The sequence below is a fragment of the Typopeltis vanoorti genome, chromosome 18, assembly GCF_054136105.1.
Source record: "Typopeltis vanoorti isolate ZY-2024b chromosome 18, IOZ_Tvanoo_1.0, whole genome shotgun sequence".
NCBI classification, from domain to species: domain Eukaryota; kingdom Metazoa; phylum Arthropoda; class Arachnida; order Uropygi; family Thelyphonidae; genus Typopeltis; species Typopeltis vanoorti.
In genome coordinates, this window is record NC_143566.1 from 80823502 (window position 1) to 80835955 (window position 12454).

General features: G+C 35.5%; 1 protein-coding gene across 3 annotated transcripts in view; it reads right to left on the minus strand.

Annotated features, from left to right (window-relative positions):
• Positions 1 to 560: 560 nt before the first annotated feature.
• Positions 561 to 12454, minus strand: part of LOC150096843 (acid-sensing ion channel 1A-like) — a 41959-nt gene continuing 30065 nt past the window's right edge. For all 3 annotated transcript variants that reach the window (XM_090408150.1, XM_090408149.1, XM_090408152.1), the window contains exons 9-12: positions 8054 to 8120; positions 7223 to 7289; positions 7036 to 7104; positions 561 to 4611 (exon numbers count right to left, since the gene is read on the minus strand). In XM_090408150.1, the coding sequence (XP_090264276.1) occupies positions 4456 to 4611; positions 7036 to 7104; positions 7223 to 7289; positions 8054 to 8120 (359 nt within the window). In that variant the 3' untranslated portion in view covers positions 561 to 4455. The remainder of the gene's footprint in view (positions 4612 to 7035; positions 7105 to 7222; positions 7290 to 8053; positions 8121 to 12454) is intronic.

A 12454-nucleotide genomic window follows, 5' to 3' on the forward strand; every position in this document is an offset into this window, starting at 1 on the left:
ATAGGCGCATAATTGACTGTTAGTTGGTAATAATAATCTCTTTTTACGCTAATTTTCATTAATGTTTATTTTATCTACTAGGATGCAAAGATTGTCAGAGATTTCCGTAGCAGACGGTGAAAGATAGTCAGGAGAAAGAGATATTATTTCTTGTTTACAAATCATTTTTATTTCAAGTCTTCAGACTTTTAAAAGCAAAGATGAAGTCATGATGTTGCATAAGGTGAAGATAAGACCATGTTCTTGTTGTTCTGACTTTATAACGCTGTTTTTTGTTAGCTTCCTTTCAGCCACCTGCCGATAAGCCAATAAAACAAGTAATTTAAACCTTCTGGTTAAACAGAGAAACACTAACAGCTATAATAAGAAAGGTTTTACTAACCATTTGATCCAATCCTTTCCGAAATTATAAAAAAAAAAAAAACTAAAATAATTATAGAAAACATGGGATTGTTAATTAGTTATTTACACGTTTATTTGTTTTATGTTTTCCTGCAATAGATTGTTATGTGGGGTTAAGGTATTATTCAATAAAATGAAGAAGAAAAAACCACCTAAAATGAAATAGATGTTTTATTTATTAAATGCTGCTAAACAAATAAGCAAATATTTACTTTTTATGGAATGAAAACAAAAATGACTTTTGTTGAATCATCGCTAACAAACAATTACATTTTTATTAAGACATAATTATTCACAATCTCTTCACAATACGTTTTTTAGCAAAAGAATAATCAAAAATCATTTGTTTAAAATTAATTTCATTAAACTTTGCAAAATTTAATACATATCTCAGCCGAGCATTAGTATTAAAATTAGTTAATAACAGTACCTTAGGCTGTGGATTACATAATCGGGATTATCCTACTCGAGATATCAACCTTACACCTGATCTTTCAAATTGTATAATTCCTAAAGTGAATTAGTTTATTAATAAATCATATGATATAGATTAATTATGTCTGGTTAGATAGTAAATTAAAGGCACACGATAAATCGTGCATAAGATATATTGAATCAGAGTGCTGACGTTTGTGAATCTGTTTAGGTGACAAAATAGACTATTTTCATTAGGCCGTGTGAGATCACCATTCGCTTGACTAAATACTAGAAGTAGCTTGAAAAAAACAGCTTCAAGTTTGGTCTGCTGAGTAGAGCTTTCCAATTAGTAACCGAGTCTGTCCAGTTGCTTTAATGTACAATAGGTTTGCTAACTTCTGTGGGTAGGGCAATAAGCAAATTAAAATAAGTAGAATACCGAAAATGTTTCTTGTGTATATGAACAAGGGCCTTTCAGATCGTCTAGAGAGATTTTCATTCTATTTCTTTCAATGTCTGTTAAACGATACCTTGCAATCTTCACCTTTAAGTGCATTCGCTATCTACTCTGGCAAACGCATTCACTGCATGAGAAAAACCTCCCTCTTATTGTCATACCAAATAAAGTCATCCTAAAATTCTAAGGTCAACATTTTATTCTTTCCATTCCTGCCACACAATGAGAAATATCTCATAAAGTTATCCTGAAAGCTCCCTCAATTGACGTATTCTATACTATTATCCCTATTCACCAAGCTGTTCCGTTTTTTTCAATGTTCCTCTTATATATATTTGTTTTCTAGAAAATTGACTCAATTTTCACACACACACTCTCTCTCTCTCTCTCTCGATAACGTTTCAGCTACGATAGCAGATACTAGAAATATGCATTAATAATGCACGAAATACCTCTCCTTTGTTCAAAATTATTCCGCTCGAATTAATGAACGAGCTTTGAAATCTCTCCTCGTATTCATAGCGACTGTGTGCCTTTCGCATTAATAATGCCCTTTTCCTTTCCCTACTAGCAAATGTTACTGCTGGTGTAAAATAGTTCAAAAACATTCTCCGCAAGGAATCCTATTGCATTCTGCTAATATGAAACATTCTTTATTTCTTCATTCACTCATGATTTTTGCTCAAAACGTTATCTTCCATTCCGACAACATTCATATCCCCACACTCTTCAAATCCGCTCTTTCTGCAAATTATATTTCTCCCTAGTTTCATAAACAGTCTCCCTATTTTTTTAAAGTGACAATTAATTCCGGATTTGTCATTAATAAAAGTCTGTATTTCCAAATACAATCCATTATGTTTTTTATAGTAATGAAAAAAAGATTTTCCTGTTTTGTCTACTTCACCGTTTTCAGTGACTGAATTTCATCACAAATGTTGTCTCTATTCTTGAAACATCTGTTTTATCTCTCACTCAAATAACAGCAGAATACACTCTCTGTATTCTGCTAGTTACATGTTAGCTAACTAGGCTTGTATAATTTCTCTATTTTTCCATATTCATTTATTCAGCTCCCTCCGCATCATATCTTTGCTCTATTATTTATTCTGATATATAATTTAACATCAAAACTATTATTTTTGTAATATTTGAAAGATTGTAATCTATTCTAAATGTTCTGCTGCTTTGAAACATTTAATGTTTCCACGTTAATTCCTATATTTAATTGTCAATTTTCATTGCTGATTTTAATATAAATTTATTACATTTATTACTATCCTATTCTATCCCAATTGCTTTCACAGGCCTTTAAGGCCCACAACCTTCCAAGCATGATTAGATTTCGGAACCGAATTACGAGGAATGGATGGTCACTCCTATTGGATGGAACCTATTGGATGGAAATGACCAGTATTTAATGGCTTTATCCCTGATTGTTCACGGGGCCGGTTTGTCTGCTTGCGGGATTAAAAACCCCAGATAAACTGGGGGGAAAAATCCTGATGTCCACGCCCAAGAGCAGCTAACTTGGCTATGGCTGAGGAAGATCCTCAAATTCCTCCCGTCTTCGACGGGAATCGAACCTGGGATACTCCTTCCCCAGGCATATGGTTGCGCAGCGCAAAGCCACTAGGCTAACCGCGCGGACATTTATTACATCATTTAGCTAATGAATGCCTTCTTGATTTAATTTATTTAGAAGGATAGCGCCATCAGCATTAAGTAAACAGCCGAATTTCTTACATTTAATTTTACGATAAACCATCCCTCGGAACATCCCTCAATTCTACCTGCTGAAAGAGAATTTAAATGTAATATATGAAGACTGTGTATTCTGGATAAAATGTCCATTTACACTATATAACTATATAACGTTTAAAATAACTTTTTTCTTGGAAGCTTATTGTATACCTTACATGGATACATTTTCTGTTAACTGAAATACAGATTCTTGTTATATTCTTATCTTTTCGCAACTCAATGTGAAAATCTAATTCCGAGAACTCGTTGTTGGCTCAAATCCAGTTTATTATTCCGCAAGTGTCTCTTCTAAACTTTTTCTTAGCGTCTTTTGAAATATGTTTGCAGAAATCTTACCTGGTCATCTTTGTAATTCTGCACTATGCAGCAGCTATTGTAAAACTTTTATGCCTCCGTGTTAACATTTATGCTCGAATATTGTCTGCTCCAGATGCATTTCTTATTTTATATTTCTATGGATGATACTCGTATAATCTCTCTATATAGAATACCCTGATTCGCAATTTTAATTTACCTTTATCATCTTTAATTCCTACTAGTATTTCCTCCCTTTCCAAGTATTTTAAATGACATAACGTCATACACGATTACAAGAACATTTTTAACTACACCTAATTTAAATGATACAAGGAATTAATAGCACTGAACACACACATGAAAAAGATGTCTATCGCGGGTAATAATAAAAGAAAAAATCTAACCTAATTAGACAAACCGAAATAATGATAAGCACTGAACATTATTTCAGAAGAATTAGAAGTAACTTTGCAGTCAATCAGTAACAGATTGACTGCAAATAACATAGCTTCATTAGCGGTATACGTTGTAGGTTAGGTATGATAGGTTACTATATGGAAAGATAAAGAGAATTATTGACTAAGATTGTTTGTCTTGGACACCAGTACAAGAAAAATTAATTTAATAACATAAGCGAATAATAACAAATTAAGACTGATTATTTTGTTTGAAAATGCAATATGTATAGCGAGCTATAGTATTTAATCGATGTTTCAGTTTTTATTTATTTAACAAAATGTTGTTTCAGTAGATATGTCTACAGTAAAAATTCTCATTACAAGAAGATCCATTTACAAAATGTCACGACACGTAATACATATTCGTTATTCACTCTTCAGATAATAAATGACTCAAAACATTTTGCAAAAAATATATTACTGTGTTCTAAGTAATAAAAGAAAGTTGCTCATCCCACATCCTAACTGCGTTTTCTTCAAATTGGACACTAATACCTTCTCTACTTTATTTGGTGCAAGTATATTATAATGAAAAATTAAGTAAGGAAATAGAAATTCAAAGATAATTTTCTTTTTTGGTTTCACAAAGAAAAAATTCTTATAATTATCTCGAAGTAATCAAAAGATATTATTCGTTACTAGATGCACTTAACAAAGCATTCAAAGACTTCGACCGATTTCAATTACACGTCCAAAAGGACACCACGAGACCGTAGCTATCAAAAACAAACTTTCCAGAAGGTCGAACACGGCCACCAGCGACACTCCGAGCCATATTCCGATGTATCCGCCAATGTAGCTGAACAACTCTACCGTCTAAAAAGGGAAACAGAAATCATTACGCATATCCTTTAATTAACCAGAATGAATATTCTTTTTAGATTTTTAAATTGAAAGCCAAAATTTTCACTTCTCTCTCCTTCATTCAAAACACATGAATGTTGGTTGATTTATAATATTCACACTTTTTCTTTTTTATTAACTTTCTGTCGAAGGAAAATTAAAGCAGAACACACACACACAACAATGTTGTGATAGAGGTATTTCGACATCCAGGTGTGGTTTAATTATTCTTTTATTCCTTGTGCCGAATGGGAACAACTTTGTCTTGAGTGACAACAACTACCTTTCTTCCTCTTCTTCTTCTTCTTCTTCTGCAGCTTGTCCCACTTAAGAAGGTTCGCTGCTTATAGGGATTCTCCTCCACATCCCCCTTGGAGTTGTTACAGCTCCTGCTTTGAGCTGTAACCACATCCAAGTTCTTAATCCTCAAGTCCTCCACCAGCTCCCTCCATCTCATGTTTGGTGCCCGCGCTTCCACCTCCTCTGCACATTCATCAGCATGAATTTTCTTCTCACACACTCGTCCTCCCTCCTCATCACGTGACCAAACCATCTCAACCTTGCCTGCAGTATCTTCGCTCCTAAGATCGTAACTTTCTGAAACCTGGAAACAGGAATAGTCTTCAATTCCTCGCGCAAATCTCCCCAATGATTTCTGCTGATGATGAGGCCTGCCACAGTCTGGGGTAAATTCGGCATTCTAATTCGTCCTAAAGATATTCGATGGAATAGAATTCTGGACTTAAAGCAGGCTCGTCAAGCATTTCAAAGTGGTTTCGTGGAAACCAATCTTCGCGCAGTGCAGTATAGCATGGATAATTGTCATGCTGAAGAAGCATGCAAGGGTCATTCTCGCAGCGCTTCCACAGCGTGGGAAGCGTGAAGTTTTCCAGGTAACCATCAAATGTCATGATTTTGGGTGTGTTCATCAATGAATCAAGCACCACCCAACCGAAACACCCCCATTCCCCATACAAACTCCACCTCACTAGTTGTAATGATACAGTTTTGAAGGAACCTTTCCCCAGATAATCTCCAGATTCAAACACAATCATCGGAAAAAGGTTGCTACACAGAACCTTCTTGCAATCAATGACGGTCGAAGAATGGTGTGAAAGACTTAACGGCAAAAGACATTTGGACTGATGTCAAAAGACATCAGTCCAAATGCCTTTTGCCGTTAAGAGGAGTGATGCGTGGATTGTTTGCAAAAGAAATGTCGTGGCAACTTAAGGCATTCAACTCTCTGAGGACAGTTCTGCTGCAGAGTCAGCACGTTCAGCTTAACAGCTGATTACGTGTACGATGCTCGAACATTAGGGCCTTGAATTCATTCTCAGTGAGTGAATGTCACTGGTCTCCCGGGTCGTTTTACTGCTGTGGTAGTACAATCGATGTTTCATATACGAATGATATAAGCAAAGGTAGATTTTGGTATCCTGAGATGGGTAGTAATTTCACGCACAGAAAACTACTGTTGTCACTCTTAACTACCATTGTAAGTTGCAAGTATGTCATTTCAGCTCAACGTGGCATCTTGACATCGAGTACAATGCAAAATATGCAGTATATTCCAGCTTTTATTATCAGACTTACTCAGACGCTTCTCTTGAATATTTATTATAGTAGAATCGGAAATTTGCATATCACGTAAGGTGTCCAAATATTTTTGTCAACATTGTGTGTGTGTCTGTGTGCGCGCGCGCTTCTCAGCCTGTGGAATAGGAAGATGTTGCAAGAAGAAACCAGGCATACTGATTTCTGCACTGGTTTTCTGAACTTCCTTTTGTATGGTTTACAGCAAAGGGTACATACACTGTATATGGAACCTGATTCCGTAATACACCTGTTATTCTACAATTCAAATATGGGAAAATGTATGTTCATTTTACAACAGGCCACTCTCAAAATGAGTAAAGATTCTACCTTCTTTTATGGTACAATAATGTTATGGAATATTGCCATAATCCCTACATGATAATAGCATACATGGTTTCGAGGATATCGTTGGTAGGTACACTCTAAAAACTGTCCGAGATTAGTTGAAGGATATAACTAGTTAGTGTTCCTGGTTAATTTTCCCTAAATCTGGTTATTTAGTCACTGTCAGGTAATACAATTATAACTCCTGACTTCTGGGTCTTGTTGAAATACCAACTACCGAGAGGCTAAAAACCGAGTATGGGTGCAGTTATAAATTCAATTTCCGTAACCCTGCTTTCCTTTCACAAAGACAGACTTGCTGAAGACTTAAAATTAAAAAAATAATAATAATAAGTTTTAATTTTATTAATATGTTCTTTTTTCTTACACTGTCAGAATAATAATGCTGTATTCTTGGATTTATTTTTACCCCTGTAATCAGAGATATAAAATATGTAAATAAAAGCAACTTACTTCATACTGCGGTTTATAAAAGTGCTCGTCCACATATCGGTCTAAAAAGATTACCAATACTATCAGACCCTGAAAAAATGAAAGGAAATTTTCATTTCGATTAGTAAAAAAAGTCTTTCAAATGGTAAAGAGGCCAATCGCGAGTACAAAGAAAATGAATTTAAATGGTAATATTTTTTTATCCTACCTTCTTATATGATAGTGTAGAGGGATGCATATCAGAAGATTGAACAGTGACTCGGTACTCCAAATTGCTATAAAGAAAACGATAGCGATTATATAATACATGTGCACACCTGACTACCCGATTACACAAATCGCATTTCATTATTTAAATAACTCTTACAATTATGCCAATAATGTCCAATCAGTCACAAAAGGCATTCAATTAGAAGAAAGGAAATACATCAGCAACGTTTTGAATTAGATAAAGTCCAAATCTGTGTTAAGTCATACTTACAATATTAGAATATATTTGTAGAAAAAGAGGGAAATTTAAAATATAAATAAATCCTATAACAAGATTTAAACCCAAAAGGGAGTAATCGAGAACATTTAGCCCTAGGCAACGTTTCTTGGAAACTGGAGGGACAGCCGGTCTCCACCATTATGCAATTCAAGCAGCTCCTGGCTGGGATGTTGCGTTATGCGTTGGAGGTGATCAAATTAACCTACTAGTATAATAAGGACTACTAAACCACCAATGTATTCATTGAAGGCATGAAGCTGCTTGAATTACATTAAGGAGAACATGGTTGAGAATAATTTATATAGAATGTAATATCTTTCTCTGACGGTCATCACACACACACACACACACACACACACACACACACACACACACACACACACACACACACACACACACACACACACACACACACACACACACACACACACACACACACACACAAATTATATATAATTTTTATGTATAAAAGTTGAATTCTGTCTTACACTATTGAAACGCTGTAATCAAGAAATATCTCAATATGTTGAAAAAGAAATAAGTACTCACTCACAAGCAGGTCTGCAATTATCTGAACAGAAATCAACATACTTTTCCGGACTGCAATATTCCACTGCTGCAATAAATATTTTTGGTTTCAATTTGATCAATCTATTTATTCTTAATTCCTCATTGCAGTAAAATAATTTTTTAAAAATGTAATCTATGTAACCTAAGAACAACTGCTCATCCAAGGTAGAAAAGCATAAATTACTAGCAGTAATTCAGTATTAACGCAGATAAAAAGGCAATAATTCAAAAGGTATATTGGTTTAGCATAAAATCAAGAGAACTGTGAAGGAGCACTATTTATCTTTTACATATAGTAGAGAATATTTGAATAATTATGCAGTCTATTTGGTACAGTTAGCCAAACTGATTCTTTTATATAATTATTCTGCAGAATGTTTCCTAATTTCGGTAAAAAAAAAAAAAAAAAACATTCTTTATTCCTAACCTTATATTTATCACCTTTAACTTTATTTATTATTGTTAGAGTAGGATGGAATATTTCTGGTACTAAGTACAGTGTTTACGTATTACTTTGTTATGTGATTTTGAAATTGCGTCATCGAAGGATGGCAAAGTAAGCCAAATGAGATGAAAATAAGTTCTCACCCCTTTTTCCTGCCCCAGTTCTCACTCAGCTCTCTCGTCGTTTTCGAAGTCTTGGTTCAAAAGAAAGTGCATCAGAAGAACAGATGAAGAAAATTCTAAAACACTACAAATGAGAAATAGTCATCATCAGATCCAGATCCGATTTCATAAGACCCAAAAGTTGAAAACATTGAAATGGAAGCCATGCCTTCTGTCCATTGCTAAAGCTGTTGGAAGTAACTTTTGATTACCTGCGCTTCAACCCTCTTTTTCTGTCTCTCTCTCTCTCTCCCCCCCTCTCTCTCTCTCTCTCTCTCTCTCTCTCTCTATATATATATATATATATATATATATATATATATATATAGAGAGAGAGAGAGAGAGAGAGAGAGAGAGAGAGAGAGAGAGACAGGCATTTCCCTCCATCAGCTATACGGCAGTATAGCTGATGGAGGGAAATGCCTTCCAACCTTACCGGATGGCCTTTTGTCGAAAAGCTACAGGAAGCATATCGACAAAATGACATCATAAAATTACTAAATATGGTCACAAAAAAGTCTTTATGCCCTGAACGTCAGAGAGTTAACGGTCGTCCTGTTTTGTTTCTACAATCGGTTATACACAGTTGCTAACATATAGAAGTAATCTCATTTCCAGCCTATTTCAAAAAAAGAAAAACAGATGTCTACCGTCAAATTAACGACCACTTGCCATCACTTCAGTCCTATCGAAAATATGGAGAAGTCACAATCACAATGACCAATTTCACTAATACCCTATTACAAATTAACGACCACTTGCCATCACTTCAGTCCTATCGAAAATATGGAGAAGTCACAATCACCAAGTTTTTCACTACCTACAGTCCTATTACTTCATCTGCGACTACCAGTATGTACTCTGCCCTTCAAGATTCGCTGGTGATCTCTTATCTTACATTACCCATCACCATCACATATGCAATGGAAAAGTTCAGCGACACTTATTCTGTCACTCTTGATATTTCCAAAGACAGTGATCATGTCTGGCATCGAAGCCAGCTAAATCAACTACGATCCTTTGATCTACTAGCCACGCTAATGGCAATTTTTACGCATTAGCTTTGGCAACATCCTAAGGTCACTTTCGGTGAATGTGGTGGGTTGTCTACTAGGATAGCCCTTGCAGATGACTCCCTGCGCTTCCATTTCAGTGAGGTATCACTGATTGTTCACCTGTAATGGCCCAATTTGTATCATTTTGCTGAAGAGATAGGGCTGCTACACGGTACCCTATTACAATGCCTCTTTCAAAACCCCAGAGTTCCCTTCTCGCAGCGATTTCACTCTCATACAGTTGACTGACTTGAAAACTTCATATTCCCCCAATTTATACTGGCTTGGTCGTGACAAGTTACATAACACGATGCACCTCACCCATGGTGTTGTTCTTTGATTTCTATTCAGGCAGCGTATATAACATATGTCATATAAAGATCTAGAGAATATATAAGTCCAACTTGTTAATCACGATGGTGATATAATATATCGGAAGATATCAAAACACTGAAAGATTAGAAATAGGGAAAGGTGAAAACCAGATAGAGTTCAAGAAAATGTTCAATAATTTTCGTATAAAATCTAAAGCGAGGGATATTCTGGCTGCTCGTTGCACCTATTGTGAAGAAAATTTCTTCCGTTATCTCGGTTAGGAGTATGTTTCAGTTGTAAAGAGAGAGAGAGAGAGAGAGAGATGTCAAAGCTGAAATTAGAATGGCATAATCATGTACTGCAGTACATGATTATGCCCTTCCAATGACCAATTTCACTAATTCCGTTTTGTTTAATCAACGGTATGGTCACTTGCAAGATTACCGTCACTGCTTTTTGTATTGTTTCCTGTAGATGAGTTCAGATAACATTAAACGAATGAATGTTATATAGTTTTTGACAACGCAACGAACATATTATTAAATTCGGCAAACTTCTGTTCATCCTCATTAGCATAAGCAGAAAACCTTACAAACGTTTTATTCCCTCTTTAGCTATTCTTATTTTGGTAGAAGTGACTTCTTATTTGAAGTCACAATAATAATTAGAATGGCTACTGCAAGGGCTCATTAGGAGAGGGTGGTCCACTTCTTAAAACCCACCATCTGTTCTACTAAATTCTCCATCTACTCGCAAATCCACTATCCATAAAGCAGATTTGTTCGTCTATCTACAAAGGTGTGCTGAACAGTTCTCGTGCTTCTCAAATTTCTTCAAAATGTTTAGCACAGTTTCTTATAAATATCCTAAAAGAAAAAGAACAAATTATTACAACTTGAGGAAACATGGGGTTTGAAGATTTTAAAATATGCTCTTTCTTGTGGTTATATCAGTTGATTTAATATCGTTTTTTTTTCCTAAGTGTTTATCAGAACTATTCAGCCCCCTTCCCTCATATCACTAACAGTATTTCGCGTGTGAGAGTGTTATTGAATATACGGATGCAAACTACGACATACTAGTTTTGAACTGTTTTATGCCAATTGACTTTCTTTAGAGCAGTTGATAACACTGTAGGTAAAATAAATACACTTTAGGTGTGGCAATACCTTTCCATTCGATTCCTGTCTCGGACGCGAAGAAAGAGTTAGAAATGAAATTTTAAATTGAAGAGAATTTAGACTTTCTCTCCCTCCCGGAAAATGAGGTTTTTCCATCCTCAAAACAGGCAAACACGTCATGAAACATACGAAATTAAAACCACATTCGTGATATGCACGAAAACGTTAATACTAAGTGAACCTCATGAGTTAAATTAGTGATGTGTATTTGGAATATTCATTTCGGACAAGTGCTTAGATTCCATAGTGGTAATAATTTCGTATGATTATACAACGTCCGTGAATCCCGTTTTACGGGGAGGTATGGCACTACCTTGGTCCTCCCGAATTTTATATTTGCCCGGAACCGGCAGTGCTGAAGAATCAGGCTTATGGCTGGGTCAGTATTCCTGACTGCAATCCGTGTGTGTTCACGAAGCCGGTTTGCCTGCTTGCGGAATGAAAAAAAACAGATAAAATGGTGGAGAAAAAACCCTGCTGTCCACGCCCAAGACCGGCTAATTTGGCTATGGCTGAGGAAGATCATTAAGCTCCTCACGTCGTCGACGGCATTCTAGCCTAGGACGCTCCTTTCCCAACCATATCGTTACGAAGCGAAAAGCGACTAAGCTAACCGCGTGGACTCCATAGTGGTGCAGCAATACAACAAATACTACTAATAATAATGACAATAATAAATTTCACTGAGGAACTTGATTCTTGAAAATTTTGCGATACCCTTAATGAGGGGACATACATAATGAAGCAGAAAAATAAATAAAACAAACATTAAATAGCTCATATTTGTAAAGACTGTTTTTAATTGGGAAGATTTCTGCCGGAATCAATAAAAGTGAAATTAAAAGCTTTATTCATTTTTACCATTTTTTCCATCAAACCCTTTATATTTCCGTCACCAAAAATATTTTCCAAAGGCACGCGATTCTCGTCAGATTTAAATCGTTATTCTGTATGCAACATATTAAGAATTTCTCTAGAAGTTGACGTACCAACACGAAGTCCAAATCTCTAACCGAGTGGTAATTTCTAAACTTTCTATCCTATAGGATGCACGTTCGAATTCCAATGTGGAATGGACGTTTCAATGCTTTTATTTAGCAAATAAGATTCATTTTCCCTGCTTACTAAAGAATCCGAAATGATTTGAAAAGCTTCTTGTTAAGTGTAGAGAGACGTTTCTTATCTTTAATCAACAAATGCTACGGACGCGAAGCATTTGTTGA